The sequence below is a fragment of the Dipodomys merriami genome, unplaced genomic scaffold (genome assembly GCF_024711535.1).
Source record: "Dipodomys merriami isolate MVZ:Mamm:240054 unplaced genomic scaffold, mDipMer1.0.p SCAF_19, whole genome shotgun sequence".
Taxonomy (NCBI): Eukaryota; Metazoa; Chordata; class Mammalia; order Rodentia; family Heteromyidae; genus Dipodomys; species Dipodomys merriami.
Window position 1 is genome coordinate 1,086,458 of NW_027203270.1, and position 25,844 is coordinate 1,112,301.

Consider the following 25,844-nt stretch of genomic DNA (forward strand, 5'->3'; position numbering starts at 1 on the left):
CATACACTATAATCTTTATGCTTATATTCTCTAATATAACCAGGTTTAAAGAGAGGAAATAAAGCCAGCCACCTGCTGTGGTCTCAATTGTGCTCCCCTCCAAATTTATATATTGAAGCCCTTCATCTGTAACGGAGACTGGAGTCTAGGGAGATGAACAAGGATAAATGAAGCCACAGGGGGTGGAGCCCTGGTCTGATGGGATTTGTGCACTTGGAAGAGATGCCTGGCATGCAGGAGAAGAAGTCACATGAGCAGGCCAAGGAGAGAAGCCTTGCCAGAAACCAACCATGCTGGTAACCTGACTTCAGTACTCCCGGGACTGTGGAGGCAAGCCACCAGACTATGGGATTTTGTTATGATACACAGAGGTGCCTAAGACATGACCCTAGCAGGACTGAGCCCATTTCTCATTACTCTTTCAAAATGTAATTCCATTCAGTTGTGGATGTTGGCCACGTGTGAGCATGTGCAATTAGAGGTTCCGAGCCTTTTGCCAGGCCCTGCTCTTGTGATAGGGATGTCTGTTTTCCCAGGTGGTCTCTCTGCTTTTGTCCTTCTCCACAGCCTCTCTTTCTCCTAGGTGTTCCTGGGTTATTCGGTGGGGTTGAATCTCTGCCAACATCTTGCAGAATCTACCATGCTTAATCCTAGGAAAACCATCCCCTACCTCCCACCAGTTCCCAGAGTGGTACACACTTCAGGTTCTTTCTATTGACAGAGCAATCCTTCCTTCCTCCTCCTCTCTTTGCATCTTTTTTTCCCCTTCTTCTTTTCTTTTTCCCTCAGGGAACACCCAACATACCTTCAGCTGCTCCAGGTCTGGCCTCTCCATGCTTACGACTGCAGCTAGCAGCTGATCCTCCAATCCATCTCTGGTCACTGTAAAGTTGATCAGGGTGGCCTGGGCCTGCAGCTCAGGCTGGTAGTGAGGGTTGGCTAACTTGGTGTGAAGGATGAGTCGGAACTTGGGATTGTATTCACACTCTTTGTCTCCAATTTTAATAAATCTAGAACATAAAGGTTTAAGTGAAATTGGGGGTTCCTTCCTGTGTGATTTGGTCAGGGTCAGAATTTTAAGTATTTTTATTTCAAGATCATAACCAATAATGTTGCCATATTTGGATGGATTTTTCTCTGAGTATATCCATCATGCACCCTAGGACCCTTCTTTATCCTAATAAGGGCTGAGAAGTATCATCATATATAGACTTTCTCCCTTGGCCACCATGTTTTTGATTTTGCACTGTGAAACTCCAGAGATAGTCCATTCCCATTGTGATCAATATAGATTAGGAGACTATGAAAACCTTCCAGTAGATGGCAGTAAAGTGTTTGGAGGAAGGGGTATCTTCTAGTTGACAAAAAAATGTGTTCCTAGGCTACCTATTAAGTTTACTTCTTTCCTCAAGGTTGAATGACTTCAATGTGGGGAAACAATTAAAAGTACAAGTGAGGATGGCTTCAATCACGAAGGGCAATTTAGGGCCCAGGCAGTGAGTAAGACTTCTGCTGTAGCTCAGATATAGTTTGTTTTCCCCCAAAGTTGGTGTGCTATACACTTAGTCTCCAGTGTGATGGTACTGAGATGGTAGAGAGGGGGGACTTGGTTGGGAGATCATGAGGAAGAGATTAATGATGTCACTATAGGATGGGTCAGGTCTGGTGGGAATGGCTCAGTTACCAAAAGAACAGGTTGTGATGAGAAGCTCAAGTCTCTCGCTCCCTCTGGTCACATGATCTCATCTCACATGCACTCCTGTTATGATGGCATCCTGCATACTGTGGTGGAGTATGAGGCTCTCAGCAGGTCTAACAGATCTTGGAACTATTATATTGCTAACACTGAGTAGAATTAGGCTGATTTCTTTGTAAACTACAAAGCACCAAGGATCTTGTAATAAGCAACAGGAAAGAGACTTAAGATGGCCCCTGAGTCAAGGACACCTTCATGAAAATGACCACTTCTTACCAGATGCGCTGATAGCTTTCTGTGCTTCCTCTGGGTCTTCCCTCCCTCACCTTTCTGCCTTGTACTTGCTAAGTCTGGGTTATGTACTAGCACACCAAGTCAACAGAGGTCCACCGAGGTGACAAAGAAGCCATTCATCAGAAATCAGAATGTTTAGCGTGGATAAAATGCCCATCTTGTAAAGGTGATGTACAGAGGGGTTACAGTTACGTAAGTAAGGAAGTGAGTACAATTCTTGTCGAACGTTGTTACCCCCTCCCTCATTCTTTCCCTCTATGCCCCTGATTCCCCTCCTCTCACAAGCTGTAAAGTTCATTCCCAACATAGTGTCTCATGAGTATTAGTATTGCATTTTATTACTATTACCTTTGTCCTTTGTCTCACCATTTCTGTGATTTCCCCTTCCCACCTCCAAATCAGATACACTAATATACAATACAAAGGGCACCAAAATCCAAAACAGTGACAACAGTGGGTAAAAGAAAATCCACAAAAAAGCAGAGGAATAGGGAGCAAAAACAAAAATTGGAAAAGATAATGGCAAATAATTTTTTTAAAATCATAAATGATATCAAACTATAGACTCAAGTGTATTACAAAGAGTAAAATGATCGCCATGGACATTAGAGTGAATATGCTAAAAGCCAGCAAAATAGAGGGAAGAAGGACGAGCAAACGCAATCATTATATTCAATGTACATTATGCAAAAATGGAATGGAAAAGATGGGGGAGAATGGTAAAAGGTGTGGGATTCATCAAGATGCATTATACTGAGAACCTGACTTATGGGATTGTAACCTCTTTGTAAAAGTACTTAATAATAATTTTAATAATAAATAATAATTTATAACAAAAAACAAAAAATAAAATGCTCATCTGAAAAGTCAGTTTTTTTGACCACTTGTTGCAAATTTCCTCCCAAATTACACCTAGTGGCCTTCTAAAAGGAGGTCAATGAATTGCTGAGGGATGCAAGTAAGGTTTATTCTAGCAAGCCTTCTCTAGGAGTTGAGGGCAGTTTCTAGCCCTCTGCTCCCACTGGAGGAAGCTGCCTGATAAAAGCTGAGGACAGAAGATTCTAGAAAGAGTGGACCTCCCCATAGTCCTGTCAGAGACCCTGATCTGAGTCCTCACAAGGGGCAGACACACATCCAAGTCTTACCGTCCTTTCTTAATAACTTCTCTCCCAAGAAGAGGGCCCAGCACAGGATCAATGGATTCCTCTAGATTTTCAATGAGCACCACATCTCCGGCCTCCAGGGCATGTTCTAGGGTTTGAAGGTAACTGGGGAAGCAAGCGGGCAGCATGAGTCTGTGGGAAGGACAGATTCAGAGGCAATTTAATGAGGCGACTGTGGCCCCCAAGGCACAGTGGAAAAGATATTAGAAATGTCTTTAGAGACTACATTTTTCTCCATTTAAAGTGGCATTTATGTGGTTTTGTACAATTTTAGAAACGAGGAGAAATTGAACATAAAAGGGAATTATGAAAATGAACCATAATCTGGGGAGGGTGATTGAAAGGGTTACAATGATCAGATACATTTTACTCATAAATTGACATGTTCAGTTGAAACCCTTTATACAAATTCTTGAGGATAAGAATTAAAAAAAAACCTTAATCTTTCCATTTACTATTAACAGGTTAGCTTTTAGCCAGGTGATGGCTCATGCCTGTAATTCTAGCTACTCAGGAAGCTGAGATCTGAGGATCACAGTACAAAGCCAGCCTGGGCAGGAAAGTCCATGAGACACTCATCTCCAATTAATCACCAGAAAACTGGAAGTGGCACTGTGGATCAAGGCACTAGCCTTGAATGAAAAAAACCCAGGGAGAGCGCCCAGGCTCTGAGTTCAAATCCCATGATTAACCAAAAAACCCCCCAATAAAACAAAACAAAACCCAATTTAGCTTTTACTGTTTGATATTCAGTAGTCTTTTGGAAACCATAGGGAAATCATTCCAGGCCGCCAGGGATCCCTGGTCAATGGTTAAGTCCCTTTATGTAAAATGGTATATTTTTGTATCACCGGTGTACATTCTCCCATGATTTTCCATATAATGCCTAATACAATGGTTGTTTTTCTGTATTGTTTAGGAAATAATGACAAAAGGCAAAAAATATGCATATGTTCAGTACAGATGTGAGTTTTCCCAGATGATTCTGAGGTATGATTGATTGACTGACTGGTTGAATCTAAGTATGTGAAACATGCAGTCAGAGAGGTCTGACTTGTGTTAGATTTTTCAAGCTTTGTTTTCCTACGATTGAACTCATAGCACTTTAACTGTGTAACCTAGTTTTGTACATGATAGACATTTCCTCTTGTTAAATATTCTCAAATAATTTTAATGACTGGATAGTTAGAGTGTATTTATATACCAGAATATATTTATCAATATGTTCCTAAAGATCTAGGTTGCTTTTAACTTTCTAGTGTTATGAAGGGTTTAATAAGCATGTTACTAGATCCCAGAATCCATTTTTAAGTTTGATATAATTCCAATTCATTGCTCTAAAATAATGATCAAGCTTTACAGAACTTGACCAAAGATCTTAAAGTAAAATAAACTAATAAGGGCTGGGAAGGTGGCTCAGTGGTAGAGTGTGTGCCTTGCATGCATGAGGCCCTGGGTTCAATTCCTCAGCACCACATAAGCAAAAAGGAAAAAGCTGGAAGTAGCACTGTGGCTCAAATGGTAGAGTGCTAGCCTTGAGCTGAAGAGCTGAGGGACAGCGCCCAGGCCCAGAGTTCAGGCCTCACGACCGGACCCCCACACCCCCAAAAAAAGAATAAAATGAAGATGTAAAGAAAATAAATTGATAATGAAGACAAGGGACTCATTATCTAGTACTATTTTTAAATCTGTCTGTCTGTCTATCTATCTATCTATCTATCTATCTATCTATCTATCTATCTATCTATCTATCTATCTATCTATCTATCTATCTATCTATCTATCTATCTACCTATCTGTCTATCTATCTACCTATCTGTCTATCTATCTATCTAGTCATTTATCTGTCTCTCACCCTCCCTCCTTTCCTCCGTTCCTCCCTCCCTATGTATCTGTACTAGGGATTGAATCCAGAGCTTTATACTTTCTAGGCAAGTATTATACTACTTGAGCCTTGCCTTCTGTTCTTTTGTTTTCATTTATTTTTTGTTTTTGAGATAGTGTCTTGTTAACTATATGAGTTGTTTTTCCTACTTCTGCCTTCTAAGGAACTGTGATTATAGGTGTGTGCCATTATGCCTGGCTTAGTAATGAAATACTTTAGGCAAGTTCAACAATACAAAGAAATCAGATACTGAACAATTAGTAGTATGTTTAACTGACTAACTATGGGTTTTCGTTAACTGTTTTGTTTGTAACTCCTTCCTCTCTTTGTTTTACAAAGATGAGGCAACAGAAAATGTTCCTAAATATAGAACTAAGTAATTAACAGCTAATATAGTATTAGATACATAGAAAATAATAAAGTGTTTAAGGAAAATAATATTGTAAAATGGTATTTCTAATTAACTGAGGAAAGAATGGAAAAATTAATAGGTGGTATAGTAACTAACCAGTTGGAAAATTAGTCTCATTTAGGACCTTAAAATAAATTTAAGGGGTTTGAATTTCAATGTAAAAAGAAAAATTTAAAAATGTAGGTAAAGATTTAAATAATTTCTGGAGAAAAAAAGCTTTTCTAAGAATGATCTGTAAAAGAACCACCGGGTGTTAAATTTGGACAAATAATACCTATAATAAAATAAACGGCATTATGTCAAACCCCACAAGTAAAATGAAAAGGCAAATGAGAGACTTGAAACAAATTTCCATTCATATGACAAAAGATTGTACATATTACATGTAGTACAGTACCTAAATTCAAATAATGCACAACAAATCTAGAACACAACCCAACAGAAAAAGAATCAATGTACATGAATGGAGAATTAACTGAATGCATATTTATGAAAGACCTATGATATATCAGGAAGTGTTTAAAGTATTATTGATGTAGCACTGAGCAAAAAAAAAAAACAAAACCAACAAACAATCCCCCTCCCCCAGCTTTTGTTTAAAGTGTACTTAGCCACCTAGAAAGAACTAGTTTAAGCAAAGTTTGGGAAGAAGGCTGGTGTTAGATTATTCTGTGACTAAGGCATAGATAAAAATACAGCATGTGATACCTGGGTGTTCATTTCTTGAGAAAGTTTGCTCTGAAAGAGGGATTCACTTTTATGATTTATAATTATATATAATTCTGTATTATATAACTATACAATACAGAATTATATATACATACATACACTCAAGTACTTGAGTGTGAATTCAGGAACCTGCTTGCTCATAGCTGGGGCTCTATCATTTGATCCAGGCCTCTAGCTCAGCCTTTTGCTGGTCAATTGGAGAGAGAATCCTCATACTCCTCTCTTACAGTTGTTTATCAAATATGTAATAGGTTTTGGTGAACTAGGAATCCTCCTATAGATAGCGCATGGTTTGTAATGGGTAGGAAAAGAAAAGGTTTGGTATCTAAGCATGCTTTGCTGAGGTATTTCCAAAACCCAGAGGAGATCCATGAAGGTTACCTTGTGGATAGACATGGAGAAAGAGAAAAACAAGCTGCTAGGGTTTAGGATCTGCTCCTTACATATTTTTCCTCTTCCTGCACAAATGGCATATGCTGTAGCATTTGTGCTTGGCCACTCACTTACCCTTTCTGACCAATCTGGGTGACCCGGAGGTCTTCTCCATATTTGTTTTTGATCCATTTGATGCCTTGGAGCTGAGGGTCCACCATGAGTGGCCAGCGCTCACAGTGGATAAGGATGGTGGCATTCTCCATGGACATGCGGTCTGCAGGGAGGCCCTCATTCTGCCAGGCAGCCACATTGGCATCATCAGTCAGCATCCGCAGGGGATCCAGGGCTGGGGTGATGGGAATGGCAACCTGAGGAGGTGACGCATGCTCAGAGTGGGTGACTGCTGCCTCATGATCTCACACAACTCCTTTAAAAGCAAGATTAACATCCTTCTGAAGGCTGCTTTTCTGGCTGCATGATTATTCCTAGAAGCCTATTGTGTTAAAAGTCATGATAGTCTCCCCGCCCCACCCGGCTCTGGATGGATGAACAACAGAAATTCTGTCTAGGTGGCCACCTCTTTGCTTTTTATCTAGGGGCCTAAATCAAGTTTCTACTAGAGATTATTTACATTTTTACTTGCAACCTCCAGCATACCCTCAGCCACGTGCACATTTATTTCTCTGCTTCATTTCTGTTTCTCATGTACGTTCCCACAAGTTCTGAGAAATCAGCCCTTAGGGATTTCTGGTCCTGGGATCACAAATGTATTCTGATACATTTCTCTGTTTTAGTATGCACAGAAACGTTCATCTGAGCAGGAATTCAGAAGCTTTACCAGACTGCTTGCCATGGATTGAATGTGTTCTCCAAACACATGCCTACTGGTAGTTCTCTGCTGTGGGTGCCAGCCCACACAAACCATTCTGTCCCTTATCTGTTTCATCAGTTTGCCAACCTCTGGGTAAGCTTGCTTTTCCCTGCCCCAATCTTCCACTGCCAGGCTCTCTTCCCCCTGCCCCTTCCCTCCTCCCCCCCCCCCCCCAGCAACTCCACTGGCTGGTGCCTTCAGGAAGCTGGCTGGCATTTCCCAGCCTTGAATGCTACTCATGTCCTTTCCTGTGTCCTCACATGGCTCCCGATGTGTGCTAGACTTTCCCTTTTCTTCTCTTTTGGCCTTTGTCAGCTCACTAAATTCTCCTATAAGCAATCTTTTTTCACTGATGATTTATATACTTCAAAAAATAAGAGAAAATGGCCAACATAAAATGAACCACTTTCAGGTGCACAATTTGGTGGCATTTTGTTCATTCTCTATGTTGTACAACCATTAGCTCTATCTACTTCCAAATGCTCTACCTACTTCTCAAGCTGGGTGCACCGATGCACACTTATAATCCAGGAAGGCTCAGGAAGGAGGATCTAAAACGTGAGGCAAAGATAAAAAAACTGTGCAGGGCATGGGTAAGGTGGTAGAATGCTTGCCTAGCATCCAGGAAGCCATGGATAAATCTCAAGTACCAACAACAATAACAACAAAAAAGCACCCAAAGTAAATCAAGTAAAGACAAACAAAAAACAAATGTACAAAGAAATAAAACAAACAAACAAAAAAAGGACTGGAACTTTATACTCATCATTCATTTTCCATTTTCTTCTCCAAACTTTTGGCAGCTTCTAATATATTTCTCTGGATTTTCCTATCCTGGACATTTAATATAAATGAGAACATACAATATATGACCTTTTATGTCTGACTACTTTCAATCAGCATCATGTTTTTGAGATTCAGACACATGCCTTTTTAACCTCTTCATCTCTTTCATCTATGCAGTTTGTATTCCTCAGTCACCTCAGGAAAACTCTCTAAACCACTTCCTGTCTCACCCCCACTCCCTTTATGTGGCTACTCAGGGTACAAATAGCAGATTCTACACCATCAAGCAGATCTCTAAATGGGAATCAACACAACTGGGAGTTCTTATTCTGGGATCAGAAATACATTTGGATATATTTTCTTACCTTTGGGTTTATTTTTGTTTTATTATTATTATTATTATTATTATTATTTTGGTCCAGTTGTGGACCTGAGCTCTGTGCCTGTGCGCTGTCCCTCAGATCTTCACCTCAAAGCTAGGGCTCTATCACTTGAGCCACGGTGCCACTTCCTGCTTTTTTTCTGCTTATGTGGTGCTGAGGAATCGAACCCAGGACCTCATGCATGCAAGGCAAGCGCTCTACCACTGAGCCACCTTCCCAGCCCCTATTTTTGTTTGTTTTATGCACTAAAAACATTATTCTGAGCAGGACTGCATAGGCTTTCCCAGATTGCCCGTAATGGTTTGAATGTTTTCCCCAAATCTGTGTGTTAAAAACTGAATTCCCAGGGCAAGGATTGGAAGGGGGAGCCTAGTAAGGAGTGACTAAGCCGTGAGGAATCTGACTTCCCCAATGGCTGCTGTCTTTATTGTGGAAGTGGGTTAGTTATTAAGAGACTAGATTTATTTGGTAATCTCTTGCTCCCTGGCTCCTGCTCATGCTTCTTCTGCCTGTCACAGGAAAGCCCTCACTAGATGCTGGAGGTGAGTTCTCCAACTTCCCAGATTCCAGAACTGTGATCCAACTAAATCTCTGTTTATGATAAATTACTCACCCTCAGGTATTCTATGACAGTAGCTGAAAACAGACTAAGACACTGAGAAACAAGTCTGTGGTACAAAAATATGTAAGAGCCCCCTACAAAGCCAGAAATATCCTCAATATTCTGCTAGTTAGTAATTCACTGTTTCCCTCGGTTGTACTTTCAATGATTTCTTTTTCCCACACATGGTAAAGATGAAAGAAAGTACTGCTTAACTAGTGTTGTTAACTAGCTCACAACTCTTGTACCATTATGTTAGTATCAGGTTAATCAGTACCCCTAGGATTCCTAGTACTGTAATTCAGTTTTTAAACTTCTGTTCAACAAATAATCAGCTTTTTGAGCTTTCCTAGGAAAATAACCATCAATATGAAAAAAATGCATGTTTCGTTTTAAGGATCCTCATTTCATTTCATCAAGTTTTGGAATATATGTATCACACAACGTATGGGGTGAACTCTCTGTGTGGGCTCTTCCTGTAGCTGAGTATTATGAACCTAGTCTTGTCAGCTGGACTATCAGTGAGCCAAAGGCATTCTGTTCTTGGATGTCTCTTGTACTTTTTTTATATACATGATACACACACACACACACACACACACACACACACACACACATATTCTTTTTTTTCGTCAGCCCTGGGACTTGAACTCTGGGCTCTGGGCACTGTCCCTCAGCTCTTTAGTTCAAGGCAAGTGCTCTACCACTTGAGCCACAGTGCCATTTCTGGTTTTCTGATGGTTAATTGGAGATAAGAGTTTCACAGACTGTCCTGCCCGGGCTGGATAACTGTGGTCCTCAGATCTCAGCCTCCTGAGTAGCTAGGATTACAGGTGTGAGCCACTGGAACCCAACTACACATGATATTTGTGGACCGATGATCAAGAGCAATGAGAATAAGCTGAGTGAGTATCAGAAATATTCTGAGCACAAGATCCAAGTGAAGGTTGACATCTGTAATCAGGAGTTAGCATTCTCTACTTGGTTACATTACATAGAGTGATATGGCGGGGGAGGAGTTGGGAATAAAAGTTAACATGGAGAAAACAAGGGGTACAATGCATGTAGAAAGCACCTGACTTATGGTAGGGGAACTATATAATGGTGTCTCTGAGTTGTGGGCACAAATTAGGCAGCTTTGGGACCCAGTAAACAAAGTGCAGTAACAGAGAGAAGGCAAACTTCCCTGGCTACTCCAATAACATTTGACTCTAGGACAGAGAGATGTTTTGATGTCTTTAGATGGGTTTTTATAGCTTTGAGAAAAGCCAGGAGACAACTTCTGGCCCAAGACCAAGTTTCCCATGGAGAACCTCACGAACAAGTATGGGAGTCTGCCTTTGGGTGGCTTAGAGACCCACAAAGCAATGCATGTACCAGGACCTAGGTGGCGGCAGTGATGATGCAGGAGGGTTACAGATTGAGATAGGAGGGTCATAGGATCTCATGGGTACCCACAAGCTGATGGGTATTACATACCGTCAGCTGTCTCAGGTAGGGTCTCCAGGTTCCATCCATGAGGCTCTGCCGGTATTTCTTTGTAAAGAAGCCAAGATAGGAAATGAAAGCTGTGATAAGCAGAATGTCTCCGCACAATGTCCTTTCCTGTTGTTTGAAGTTCTGCACTGCTTCTGCCCATCTCACGTTTTCAGAGGTGAGTCCTCCAACCTACCGTCACAAAGGCAGAGAGGAGAGTGGAAGTGTTGTCCCTCAGGCAAGTGAGCTACAGCTTTAGTCTCAGTGATTACAGCTGGACATCACTGGTGCAGCCCATCCATCATAGGGGAATTTGTCTAGCTATAGCAAGCACTTCAGCAAACAAGTCCTTGTTGTATGTGCTGTGCATTATGTGGGCCACAGAAAGATGACAGGGGGTTGAAAGCAGACTGCCAGGCTCTGCCCTTTCTACATGGGGCAACTGACACACCCACTGCAAAGAGGTGCAGAGAGGGTGGAATATGATCTTGTTAACTACTTAGTACAATGGCATATCTGTAAGATATGCTGGAAAATTAGGTATCCCTCCCTTTTCTCTGAATGCTGTGGAGATGAAAATAAAGCCAAGTCTGTCTACTATAAATAATTTACAGTGGGTGGGGATGTAGATATGGTAATTTCAATGGCATTGGACACTATAAGGCTATGGGTGTGTACAAAAAATCTCACAACTACAGAACAGCTTCTAACTGGCCCATAGTGGAATGGTAACCCTCTTTCTATGAAAGACTATTAAGTTTATTTTGTTGCTGTGCTGGTATACTGGGGCTTGAACTCATAGCCTTGTGCTCTCATGTTGCTTTTGGGCTCCAGGTTGGCTCTCTATTACTTGAGCCATACCTCCTCTTCTGGCTTTCTGTTCATTAATTGGGAATCAGAGTCTCAGGAATTTTTCTGCCTAGTCTGGCTTTGAACTGTAATCCTCAGATCTCAGACTCCTGAGTAGCTAGGTTTCAGTCACGAGACACTACTACCTGGTTTACAAGAGGCACTGCTTGATTACAACAGAGCTTTTTTTTGTCAGTCATGGGGCTTGAACTCTGGGCCTGGGCACTGTCCCTCAGCTCTTCAGCTCAAGACTAGGGCTCTACCACTTGAGCCACAGTGCTACTTCTGGTTTTCTGGTGGTTTTTATTGGAGATAAGAGTTTCATGGACTTTCCTGCCCCGGCTGGCTTTGAGCCAGGTGTCAGCCACGGAAGCCTGGCTAACTGTTGGATGTTTGAGAACAATGGCTCTGATAAACAGCCTACTCAAGACCTGACAGTGTATGCACATATGTGTATGGACCAGAGGAGGCCTTAAGAGACAAAGATAGCTTTTATAAGCAAAATCTGGAGTTCTTACCTATGTTATATTTTGATAATAAAGGAGTGACCAGGATTAGGAAGTGAGGTGGGAGCTTATCATGAACATTTCTGGACATGATATCACGCATGCATGTACACACACACACACACACAAGAGAGGAGAGAGAGAGAGAGAGAGAGAGAGAGAGAGAGAGAGAGAGAGAGAGAGAGAGAGAGAGAGAGAGAAACAAGTCTGAAGGCCTGAGGAATGTGCTTGTGTTGCAAATGTCCCTTGCTGCATAATAAATTACCCTTAAAACTTAGTGATTTAACCATTGCCCTGCATTTACAAATCTGTGAGCCAGGAATGTGGGCAGAGTTCAGAAGTCCAGTGCTTCTACCCCATTACTGGGAATCACTCAGGGTTATCTAGCCAGCTGCTGACTTAAGCTGGACAGCCCAGGATGACTCTTTTGACCTTGGCAGGGTTGGTTGGCAGAGTGGGCCCAGCAGGATTGCTCCATCTCTATGGAGTCTCAGAGCCTCTCCATGCCATCTCTCCAGCAGGTTAGTCAGGACTCCACAAGCAAGTAAGTGTCCCAAAAGGTAAGATGTATAAAGGTCTAAGTCCTTAAAGCCTGGGATACAAACCCAGCACAGTATCACTTCTGTTATATTTAAAGAAGTCACGTATTCAAGGGGAGACAAATAGCTAGACATCAACCATTATTATTGGTTCTTGGAGATAGGGTCTCATCCCATAGCCAGACTTGCTTTGAAATTGAGATCTTCCTGCCTCCATTTCCTGAAGGCTTGGATGACAGGCATGTGTAACGATGACTACCTTTGATATCAACTCAGTGAGAGTGGTGTCAATAAATCCGTGGCCTTTTTCAGTCCCCTGTGGCTCATATTTCTCATTGCCTCTATCAGCTAAAGTTGTACAAAAAATAAATAAATAAATAGAAGTGTCTACTGGATATGATTTCTCTTGACTCTGGAGCCTTCTAACACCATCCTCACCAATGAAGAGAAACACAATTCCTTTTCATATTTATCTTAGCCACTAATTATCTACATAATAAATCCATACATACAAATATATATTTTTTAACTTCTGGAGGAAGTCATCACTGATCTGAGCCTTGTTGTGGTGACGAAAGGCGTACCAGGAAGGTATGGCTGTGAAGTTGTGAGGGCAGCAGCCTTGCAGCTTTGAGATTATGTATGTAAACTGAACAGTTTGGTTTAGAAACAGCATCCTTGAAAATGCCATCCAGGAGGCCATCCAGACTCCTCTTGCTAGCTGCCTTCTCTCCAGCTCCCTGCTCAATTTGCATAAGTCAGTCTTTGTCTTTCTGGAGCATCATCCAGGTTGGTTCTCACAGGAGGCAGAATGACAACTCATTCTCCACGTGCAGGCTTTGAAGACACCTGTCTCTAACAACAGAGATTCTGGAGAAGATATTTATACTTTCCTGATCTCACCTAAAAGTAGGAGTGGCAATGGTTGGGTTGGCAAACCTGTCAGAGCCCTCCCAGCAATTAAATTTTACTTCACCCAAGGAAAGACTAAAGAATAAGTTCTAACATATAAGATAAGCTCGGAGCCGGGTGCCGGTGGCTCATGCCTGTAATCCTAGCTACTCAGGAGGCTGAGATCTGAAGATCGCAGTTCAAGGCCAGTCCAAGCAGGAAAGTCCGTGAGACTCTTATCTCCAATTAAGCACCCGAAAACCAGAAGTGGTGCTGTGGCTCAAGTGGTAGAATGCATACCTTGAGATGAAGAGCTGAGGGACAGTGCCCAGGCCCAGAGTTCAAGCCCCATGACAAAAAAATTCCAACATTTGTATAAGAAAACTGAGTGAGCATTTACACTTTTTTTTGGACCACTATCCCTTCCTACCTGCACATTTTTCATCTCCTCCTTCCAGCCCCCAAGTCAAAGCAATGCTGAGCTTTGTTCATCTATTTTGCAGCTCTGGGGCTTTTGACAAGCACTGTTAATGTAATCAGAGCTCAGGCCATGAGGCAAGCACTCACCAGACGGTTTGCAAGGGAGATAGTGCCTGCAGTCACTTCAGCTTCTTGCTGGCATTTGAGTTTCTCTGCTGTTGCTTTCTCAAACTTGGTGGTCAGCTTTGCCAGGTTCTCGTTAAGGTGCTGTTTAGAAAAAGGGAGTACAGAATCAATAATTCCAGCCCAAGCCACCACCTACAGCGCTGCTGGGATGAAGAGTTCATGTGAAGGTGATCTTGAAGTCGGGAGCAGCTTGTAGGCTCATTGAGCAGGTCAATGAGATTTAGGAGCCAAATTTGGGAGAGGTGATCTAAGGTAGAGTCCCGGGGGAGACATGAGCTTCATACTGCAGGAGAAGTGTCAGGTGGAGACCCAAAGGTGTCAGATCCAAGGAAAGAGTTGAGCTTCCATACCCTGACTCCTTGCTCCTCAGGTAAATGGGCATAAAGGTTGGGGTGGGGAGTGTTGCACCAATCTTTTCCTGCTACTGGAGAAAATGGGTTCCAATGGTCTGAAAAAAATGGTGTGAGTGCTATTATTAGAAGCATCAAGCTTATCAAAGGTTGGGAGAGAATGCTCAAGAGCTTTGGAGTGCTGGAAGATCCCTGACTTGTCTGTTCTGTGGCTGGTCTGGGTCAGCACTGTCAGAAACTGAAGTCCTTGGCTGCAAGTCCCAGGGTAGAAGACAATGGTTACTAAACCTCATCTATTCTCTCTTATTAATATGATGTATAGGAACATTTTTAGGGCTTGAGCTTAGAGCCCAAATGCTGTCCCTGAGCTTCTTTTGCTCATGGCGAGTGCTCTACCACTTGAGCCACAGTGCCACATCCAGGGTTTTTTTTTCCTGAGTAGTTTACTGGGGATAAGAGTCTCATGTCTTTTCCTGCCTGGGCTGGCTTTGAACCACGGTCCTCAGATCTCAGCCTCCTGAGTAGCTAGGATTACAGGAGTGAGTCACTGGCTCCTGGCGGATTTTTTTTTTATATCAAACTGAAGCACGTAGTATTTGTTTCCCTCAGAATACATAGCTTCACCTTAAAATACACATGGGCACACAGCAGATGCCCTGAACACTGCCACATATGTGCAAATAACTGAGGTTTAGTTGGCCATCACTAAGATACAGAAGAACAAATACAAGACCAAGTTCATAAAGCAAAGCAGTTTAGAAAGCAGGTGTGGCGAGCTATTCAATTAATAATGGCAGACTAGTCACCCTTAGTTACCTCTTCTTCCTCCTAAGCCTTCTCTTAAACTAATTGTGAAGCAATTATGAACCTGTAAGTCTCTAAAACTAAACAAAATAACAGGGCCGTAGAGAATGAGGGATCTCAATAGATTCTGAATGGCCATATAATGACAACAGTCATGCACCCAGCATGAGTCTGCTGAAAGAAATGGAGGAGGGGAGAGAGCTGGAGCAGCTTCCATGGTTCACCAGAGGGGGAGGTAGTCAGCCTGAAGAGCCTCAAATAAACTGGAGATTTTGGAAATGCTGGGTGGGTGGGACTAGAAGAAGCTGATTGGAAGTTTCTTGGCTCTGGCATATCTCCATCTATGTGTTCAATGTGCAATGCGACCAGGCATTATTCATTCTCTTGTGAGTAGTGGTAGAGAAAAGACATCACATTCTGGTACTTAGGATTCACTCAGCATAACTCCCCAGATCCTAGAAACGTCTCTCTTTAGAAAGTCAGCTCTGCTTTGCCCTTACCTGCAGAGCTGTCATCAGCTTCTGATCATGGCTCTCTTAAACATAAAAGAACAAGATAAAAATGAAGCTGAGATTAAGGTAAAGAGGAAAAAAAAACCCCCAATGACCTGGGAAAAAGATGTCACTACAGTCAACAGAACAGTAGCATGGGAAAGGCTCACAAGTCATCTCCCAGAGAAATGCAAGATACAAGAGATGCTTAGAAGAGATACAACATGTGTCATCCATAAAACAAAGAACAAAATGCCATTGAGAGATCAGAGAAAGTACTGTGGGACTTACCATTACTGTCTTATTGACGGGGAAAATAATAATTTGGTTAAAAGATGAATTTGAGGAAATATCCTCAATATCAGGAAACAAACAGTGACAAAAGGGTATGGACTAAATTAGGAGGAACAACCTCTAATCAAGATGCATTTTAGAAGATAAGATTAGAGCCTGGCCCAGGGAGCTCATGCCTGTGATCCTAGCTACTCAGGAGGCTGAGTTCTAAGGATGAGGGTTCAAAGCCAGCCTGGGCAGGAAAGTTTGTGAGACTCATCTCCAGTAAAAAAATGAGAAGTGGCACTGTGGTTCAAGTAGTAAAGTACTAGCCTTGAGCATGGAGAGGCTTAGGAACAGAGCCTGGGCCCTGAGTTCAAGCCCCAGGACTAGCAAAGAAAAAAAAAAGACTAAACAGAAAATAAAAGAGATACTGCCAAATAAATTATTTAAAATGATTTTGCAGTGCAGAAAATAAATCTGCATATGTCATGAGGAATAAGAAAAGAATGACAGCTAAACATATGAAGTTACAGATATGAAGGTTAAAGGAAAGGTTGAAAGACTTCCAGAAAGCAAAACAGTACATTCATAAAGGAAAGAAATGTACAATAACGGTTCATTAGATTTCTCATCAGACAAGTGTTCAAAACATCCAGTGTTTCAAGAGAGAAGTTATCAACTCATAATTCAGTACTCAGGCTGGACCTGGTAGAATACACTTGTTATTTTATTTTATTTATTTTTATTGTGAAAATACCATACAGAGGGGTTACAATTACATGAGCAAGGTAATGAGTACATGTCTTATCAAGCATTGTTGCCTCCTCCTTTGTTTCCCCTTCCTATCCCTTCCCATCTCTCCCTCCAGCCCTCCGTCTCGGCCCCAGCCCCCCTACCCCCCAGCGCCAAAGTTGTAAACTTCATTTTTCGACATAAAGTCTTGTACATCTCATTGTTGCAATGGGTCCACCTGTATCCCTAATTTAATCCCAGGACACTTGTTCCATTTCAGAATAAAATAAAGATGTTTCTAGACTATAATGGCTCACAAACTAGCTTTTCACTTTATTTTACTAAAAACGTTACCTGAGGATGAACCACAGAAAATTAAAAAAAAAAACCTAGACAGGAAGAGGCACCAGAAGTCACTGAAATTACTCAAAAAAAAAATCAGAAATCCTTGTGTTTGCTCCGACACTGAAGAAAAGGAGAAAAGTCTAAGGAAAAAGCCTTGATGGAATATTGGATTGAATGGAGAATATAGAAATAATAGAGGCCACACAAAAGGAACCAATGGAAGAAGAAAACAATCAGAAAAGTAGAAATTCCAGGAGGGAAAAGAGTTGTACAAATAAAGAAGCATAATTATTATAGTGTATCACTCAGAGCTGCTGTGAATAATATATAGACCTGTTTGCAAAATAGAAATGGAATTTATTGGCTTCTCAGTGTCATGAATTGGTCTAAGGACAGAGCATGACTCCCTAAAATTTTGATTAGAGAAAACAACATAGAGGTTTCTAGACTTGGCAATTGTAAAAACAGTAAGTCATGACAAAAGAAGTTGGGGCTGAAAATGTGGCTTTAGTGGTAGAGTGCTTGCCTAGCTAGCATGCATGAAGCCCTGGGTTTGATTCCTCAGTACCACATAAACAGAAAAGGCCAGAAGTGGCACTGTGGCTCAGGTGGTAGAGCAAAAGCAGCTCTTTGAGCAAAAGAGGCTCAGGGACAGTGCCCAGGCCCTGAGTTCAAGCCCGAGGACTGGCAAAAACAAAAACAACAAAAGCACAAAATAAAAACAACTAAAAGAAATTGGGAGGTAGAAGAGAGAGAGCGAGAGCAGACCTGAAGTTGGGGACATTAACTATTATCATCTTTAAGGCTGATAGCTCCAGAGAAACTACCTGAATGCACAAAAGCAATAAATAAAAGTGTTGTCATCTGAAACGAATTGCCATAACTTCACTGTGCAGACATAGGAATAAACAACTTGTGGGGTCATCGAGCTAATAGTAGGCTGTCTGCATAGGATTCATGAAGAAATGGAGCTCTCAACATCACATATGGACGAAAGTTAGAAATTCAAATGAGCAGAAAGAGGAGGATGATATAAACGAGTCGAATATGTTTCCTATTGAAAAAAACAGTTGGGGCTGCTGGGAGCTCATAGCAAAACTCAAACAATGACTACTTGAAGGAGAGCCCCCTAGAAACTTCAAGGACAGTAAAGGATGTTCAGGCATCTTCTGATTAGATTGGCTGGGAATCAGATTTTTTACATAACAGCGATTAATTAAGCCATTTATAAATACTCTATGTAGGCTAAATAATGACAATGAAGCTACTAGGCAGTTGGTTCTTATGTGGCCTCAATAATCAACTAAAGCAGATAAAAGAATTAAGAACCCATGAAAAGCCCTTGTCTACTTACTGTTCGCTATTTTACTCTATGTGGGATTGTAATGCAAAATGCATTACTTATTCTGATGATTACTTTTTATAAATTGTAGCAATAATTCATCATTTGTTAGATACGAACAAAATATCATTACAACCCTCCCCTTATCAAAAAAAAAAAGGAGCCATCATGGAGTATTTAGCTAGGTTGGGCAGGTTCTAGGTTTGATCCCCAGCACCAAAAGCAAAGAGGAAGAAAAATAAAGACACTATAGAAGAAAAATAAACAGAAACCAAATCTTTTACTACCCAAAGATAATCACCACCTTTAACATTTTCATATGTTTCCATCTTATATAATCATATAGAAATTCTAGTGATCAATCTGGCTTGTTATAGATTCCCCTCCTTTATGTGCTTGAACACAACATTTTTACTTGGAATTATCTTAAAAATAGGGTGCACATGTGTGCACAGGTGTGCACATGCATGTCCATGTGGATGCAAGTGTGTGTATTCATGTATTCATGTGTGTGTGTGCAAGTTTGTGCGTGATGCATGTGAGTGCAGATGGCTGTGATGGCTTCAGGAGCACATGTGAAGGCTCTTCTTGTCCTGGGCATCTTTCTTGCTAGAGATGGTGGTTTGCCCTTCTCTTTTTTAATAGTAGAGTGTTCAAAGCATGGAGAGGAGGTTGTTAAAAGCAAGAATACATTTTCCCCCCAGAAAATATTTTGGCAGAAAAGTAGAGTCTTCCTTAAGGTAGCCAAGTATTTTAAAGATATCCTTCTTGCTTTCACAGGTTGAGTGGGCCCATCAGTGAATGTTGGCTACTGAAAAGGTATAAACATTTTGCAAACATTTCCTTTGCACCAAATGTTTCCTTTAGTTAAAATAACTTCAGTAAAGAGTCTTTGAAAATTCAATTCTTGTCAAGTTTTATGGTAGAGATTGAAGAACACGAAAATTATTGAGAGGTCTTTCACTGGAACGTCTGGATTTACAGAGTAATGTACTGAGAGAAGTAACCTTATTTTCCCCAAAGTGTCTTTGTAAAATAGAGGTTGGGTGCAAGGGTCTTCCAACTAGAGCCTTCAGTCACAGACTTTAACAAACAACAAGCTTGTATCACAAGATGAATGCCACATGTCTACAGTCCTACTTTCCACAATCTTCAGAACTATTATGCCAGATGTGCAGTAAGATTCATCTTTGCCTGGACTGGCTGCATGGTAATTAATGATACCAATAAGTGTTTGCTATAGTGACTGGGTTCTTGCACATGGTTGAATGTAACTGTGATAGACAGCTCACACAGCCAATGAGGGTGGAGGCAGGAGAGGAGCACTAGCTGGAGGCAGTTTTTCCTGTTTAATCATGGACTACCTCTAGGTTTATGCTTTATTTACATGCATGGTCTTCAATCCTGTAAAGCAGGCAATATTACGGAAGTTTGAGCATTCTAAGGACATAACCAGTAAATACCATGTCCTGGATTGGAACTGAGGTATGTTGGGTAGATTTTGACTATGTTAGTATTGGTGAAATTCGAGGGAAATTCTGAATCCTAGATCACCATTGCCCCTCTCACCCAATCCTGGAGGAAGTATGATAACATCTACATGGTGTTCATTAAAGCTAATGACGCTTACTCACCATCCTCACCCAATCTTGGAGGAGGTATAATAATATTTTCATAGCGTTTATCAGAGATAATGACCCTTACTCACATTTTATATTTATAGACAAGGGATCACTCCTCTCCCGGTATCACAATATTCAACTTGCTTTTAAAAAGCTTCCATAAAATAAGTGCAGATCTTATAGTACATGCCCATGTGTTCTTGCTGACTGAGGTAGGCAGACAATTGATCAGAACTGAAACTAATAAACTTCAAAATAGGTACTGAGCTAAGATGGCTAAAACCTACATTTCAAAACGGGGAAAAGAATGTTCAGTTCATTTCTGGCTCTGAGGATAATCCTGTCTGTCTATTATACATATCTATCTGTCATCCTTCCTTTCCTCAGGATAAAGAAAAAATCCTCACAGACCAGAACCATAAATCAGTGGGACCAGGGGATTTGCTTTGTTTGGCCTAGAAGGTACTGGAAAAAGAAATGGGAAATGTTACCTTTTCTGAAAAAGTAAGAGATATTGCACAAAACAATTGGGCTTTCTATTTCTCATAATGTGAGGGTCAGGGTGATGGCTGACGGGCTCATGTGTAAGAAGAGGCTGCATGGTTTGCATGAAGGGTAGAGGGCCTCAGGGCTCACTCACCATGATCTTGGCTTTGATGGCCGCCAGTTTCTCCTGTGCAGCACTGAGGTCAGTGGTGGCTTTGCTCAGTGCTTGGCGCTTGGGTTCTACATCACAGAACACCTCGTAGAACCTCATAATGTTTATGACCCAAGAACAAAGGCCTGCGGCCGCATACGACTTGGTGGCCACAAACTCAGGATTGAACTCGGGGTCCTTCAGATAGGGCCTGATGGCTTTGAGGCAATTCTCGTGAATATTCTCCTTGTCAAAGTTGATGAGTGAGTCCAGGAAACTGTCCACTTTGGCCATGGTGATTTTCGCTGCTTTCCAGCTCCGGTCTTTGGGTACCTTGCCCCCAGGAGCCATGAGCACCATCACTGCAGCGCTGACATTGCTGACAGCCGCAGGTGGGGAACCAAATGACTTCAGCTCTGTCAGGTTCGTCTGGGAAAAGAGAAGGACATTGTTAGAGGAAAATGAATGAGCTTTTCTTTGTTGCCAACCACTAATGGAGTTAGACTGGAGAGTGATGAATCTGAAAGGGTTGCTTTGAAGCCAGCAGCAGCCCTCCGAATTTTAAATATCATGACTCATCCAAAGGAAGGCAGAGCTACTCCCCAGAGGCTTCTAGGCTCCCCGAATGGCAAACCCCAGACTTAGCCATGTTCTTTCAGAACTTTAAGTGATGCTCAGCCCATTAGAAACATACAATTATTTCACACCCAGCAGAAAAAAAAAATACAAGCGTGCTAACTAACACACTCTGAAATAGGCAGCCTGACATGAATAAAAGATAAGGTTATTATAAATTAATTTCCATCTTGGATGGCGGAGAATAGCACTGAAACTCAACTGATTTTTTTTTCTTTAATTAAACTGCTTTGTTCCATGAGCTTGTTCTCATGACACTTGACTGCCCTGATAGTAAAGTGGCATTTTTCTGCCAAGAAATAATTCAGACAGAAAGCTGGCGTATGACACAGCTGTCTCTGCCTGGCCTTAGATCTGTCCTCTCTTCCAGGTCTCACTTGCTTCAGAAAGATGTGTCTGAAAAGTTTCACCTTGGGGTCATTACTTCAACTTTCCAGGCTTTGGTGATTTCACCTGCAAATTGGGGGCTGAGCCCCTCTCTAATCTGTGCAATAAACTGTCTTAAATGCACACAAAACTGAGTAAAGACTAGCTTTAACATTCAATGAGAAGGCCAGGATTATGGACCCTCTTGCTTCCGAGGAAGGTAAAAGGCGAAAAAAGAAATCACCATTATATTTTATTTTATTTTGGCAGTAGTAGGGATTGAATGTGGCCTTTCCAGGCTGGTGCTCTTCCACTTGAGCCACACTTTCAGCCCAGATTTTTGCTGATTATTTCTTGAGATATGCTCTTGAAAACTTTTCTGCCCAGGCTGGCCTCAAACAGTGGTACTTCTACTAGCAGCCTTCAGAGTAGGAGGTTTATAGCAGAGAGCCACCTGTGACTCATTTGTTTTAGTTATTTTTGTGATAGGGTCTTGAATATAGCTCAGGGTTGACCTGGACTGAGATGCTTTTATTTAAGCTTCTTTTGCCTGGACTCACCTTAAACTGTGAGCTCCCCAATATTCACCTCCTAAGTATCTGTGATTCCAGGCATGAGCTACCACGCCCGGCTGTTTATTCTATTTTTAACCTGATTCTTCACTGCAAATACTAAGCTTTTTCTCATAAAGCATATTTTTACGTAAACTACGTGCAATTTCCTTTCACTGGGATGCACCATAATTTATTTAGCCAGTTTCATAATATCATTGAGCATTTAAGCTATTGAAGATTTAATAATTGGTTAGATGACAGGAAGTTTTGAAGACATTAAAGACAAGTAAATAAAAAAACCACACTGGACTTCAATTAGAATTGTATTTAACTTATGAATGGATTGAGGATAATGACATCTTTGTAAAATGGAATCGTCCATCATACACACACACACACACACACACACACACACACACACACACCTTGTATATATTTGTTTATTCACATCTTCAATAAAATGTGCAGTTTTTCTTCACAGTTTCAGCAAATTTCTTTGCACTTACTTGTACCTTATGTTTTGTTATTTTTGTTATCTTGAAATTATATTTCCCAACTGGATAGTGTGACTATTAAGAAAGCTATTATACCTTATAATGTGTTTTTGTTATAGGCCTTTAACCCTCTCCTCTTATTTGTATTATTGTATTTTTATAGTATTTGTGAATAATGATTTCATGTGCTATTACTGGACACAGGTGTGATTCATAATTTTTGTTTACTAGTGAACTAATGAGGAATCCAGGTGAATATTTCTAGTAACAGTAGTGAAGGGAGTTTTTGTGTGTGTCTTTTTCTGTGTTAATAGGAATGCCTCTGGTGCCCCATCATTAGACAAGAGTATTTTGCTATTGGATTGGGATTGATTGCCTTCTATTAACAATATATCCAAACACACACACACTCTTTAAGTTTTGGTGGTATGAGGGATTGAACTCAGAACCTCACAGATGCTGGGCAGGTATTGTTCCGCTTGAGCCACATCTCCAGCTCTTTTTTGTGTGTGTTGGTTATTTCCCAGGTAGGTTCTCATTTTATGCCAAGGCTGGCCTGGGCTGTGATTCCCCATAGAACTAGGAATGACAGACACATATCATCGAGTCCACCAATTGTGCTTCCCTGTAGCTTAGATAACAGGCAGGACAGGTCTACACCACTGCATTCAACCACTGCTTCATGAGACTGAGTCTCAAGAAGTTCTTACATCCTAGTTACCTTTAAACTGTGATTTCCCCATCTTTCTCCTTCCAAGTAGCTAGGATTGTAGGCCTTTGTGGCTTCATTTAGAGTTGACCAGGGTAATCATGAGAGTCTCCCTACCTTTAACCTGGTCTCACCTGCAAGATCATCTGACCATGCAAGGTAACATGTGAATGCTCCAGCTTTAGGGAGTGGATGGGTATCTCTGAGGGAGGAGAATTATTGTCTGACAAGTTCTATTAAACACTTTCCTACTTACTTACCTCAGATAAATACTTGCAATTACCAAATCCAAAAAGAATATAACCAAATTCAAAAAGAATATTTGCTCAACAATGGATGAATCAGTAAAATACAGTACAATATGGTATATTATACCATGATTTAAGAAAATGAGGTTTTGATATATGAACTGACATTAAAAGAACCTTGTTTTCAAGAGGGAAAAGAACACTCAATGTATGAATAAGATCAGGTAACATCTTTATCCTATTCATTTTTGCATGTCACAGATTTTACAGAGTGAAATAAGCCAGAGGTTTAGGGTCCTCTCGTCAAAAAATGGCAGACACTCCCTCTCTCCCCGCCCCCTCCCCCCGCATCTCAATTGCTGAATAGTACTCCCATGTCTGGGTGTCTGCATGTATACATGCACAAATGTGAATACACTACCGTTCCAATCCATTTACCTACTGATAGGAACAGGTTGTTTTAATCTCTTAGCTATTGTAAATAATAAGATAATGAACATGGGAATGCAGATGTCCATATGGGAGAGTGTGGATTTCAGGGTTGGCTAGATGACAAACAAATACTTCTCTTGTGAAGTTTTTGAGGAACTGCCAAGCCATTATATCTATTTCCTTCCCACCAATGGTGTCTAAGAAATCCCTTTCCTCCATACTTTTGCCAAAAATTATTTTTGTACATGGGGAATTTGCTAAAGTAGATTCTTATAGATTTTAGATGTTCTTCACCTCCCTCCAGATGCAAATAGCCCACTCTATAGACAAGTAGGTGAAGTGACTGTTTTTCTTGATGGCATAATTGTTTCGCTATGCACATCAAAACATCATGTTGTCTGCCCTAAATAAGTACAATAACAAAGAGAGAAAGTAAGCTAGAGGCATCCATATTTAACTTATGCTATATCTTTTGTTGTTGTTGTTTTGTCAGTCGTGGGGCTTGAACTCTGGGCCTGAGTGCTGTCCCTCAGCTCTTCAGCTCAAGGCTAGCGCTCTACCACTTGAGCTACAGCGCCACTTCCAGTTTGCTGGTTGTTTATTGGAGATAAGAGTTTCATGGACTTTCCTGCCCGGGCTTGCTTTGAACCACAATCCTCAGATCTCAGCCTCCTGAGTAGCTAGGATTACAGGCGTGAGCCACCAGCACTCAGCTTATGTTATATCTTATATGTACATTTATACAAATGTAAATGGGAATAGGAAATTGTAGGAATAGTTATACCCACATCCTTACAGGAGCTACTTCTGGGAAGATATGCAGTAGAAAATGAGAGTGACTTTATATTTGACCCTATGTATCTATATTTTTTAATTATTTTAACAATAATTTCTTGTACATTATGTGTTTAATACACCATAAATTCACTGTAAATACATGAGAAACAGAAAATTGTAAGTAACTTTTGTGGATGTTTAAGGCCATGACATTGAAAGATACACCATTTTTTAAACTAAGCCAGAAAATGTTACACTGGATTTATTTTAGTTGAACTATAAAAGCAAAAATAAAGCTGCCAAAATGGAGACAGAATGTGCAGAGACTTACTACCAAGCTCTGATTTACAGGTATTCTTTATGCATTCACTGAAGATTTATTGTTAACTTTGAATATGATGAACAAACAGGGAAATGGTCCTTAAATATCAGAGTGGTGTGAGTGAAAAAGATTCTGAGGACAATGCGCAGGGGTTCTCTGGTCAAGAAGCCAAACCTGCCCAGTTACATGTGGCTCATTCTGGTTCTTTCTACTTGATGGGAAGAAAATGAGGAGAAGGAGGAGGAGGAGGAGGAGGAGGAGGAAGAGGAGGAGGAGGAGGAGGAGGAGGAGGAGGAGGAGGAGGAGGAGGAGGAGGAGGAAGAAGAGGAGGAGGAGGAGGAAGAGGAGGAGGAGGAGGAAGAGGGTGGGAGGGAGGGAGGAGGAAGGAGTAGTGGGGGAGGGGGAGGAGAAAGTAGTATACTTGGATGCATTTTATTACAGAGGAGAAAGAGGAGGAGGATTGGATCAGAAGGACATAGAAGAAGAAAAAAGAGGAAGGATGAGAAGGAAAAGAGGACAAGGGCAAGAAACCTATATTTAATTGATTTTCTACAATGTACCAATTATATGCAAGGGGAAAGGGATAATCCCTTTAACAAATGGTGTGAAAAAACTATGCAAAAAAGAATGAAATTGAGCCCCTCT

General features: G+C 41.1%; 1 protein-coding gene across 3 annotated transcripts in view; it reads right to left on the bottom strand.

Annotated features, from left to right (window-relative positions):
* The window catches only part of Dnah9 (dynein axonemal heavy chain 9), a 343,799-nt gene that overhangs the window by 76,487 nt on the left and 241,468 nt on the right, over nucleotides 1-25,844 (bottom strand). For 2 of the 3 annotated variants that reach the window (XM_070026945.1, XM_070026947.1), the window contains 6 exons: nucleotides 20,665-21,090; nucleotides 14,024-14,143; nucleotides 10,675-10,863; nucleotides 6,687-6,922; nucleotides 3,136-3,258; nucleotides 806-1,010 (listed from right to left, as the gene is read on the bottom strand). In XM_070026945.1, the coding sequence (XP_069883046.1) occupies nucleotides 806-1,010; nucleotides 3,136-3,258; nucleotides 6,687-6,922; nucleotides 10,675-10,863; nucleotides 14,024-14,143; nucleotides 20,665-21,090 (1,299 nt within the window). The remainder of the gene's footprint in view (nucleotides 1-805; nucleotides 1,011-3,135; nucleotides 3,259-6,686; nucleotides 6,923-10,674; nucleotides 10,864-14,023; nucleotides 14,144-20,664; nucleotides 21,091-25,844) is intronic. The other variant, XM_070026946.1, reaches the window with a different exon arrangement.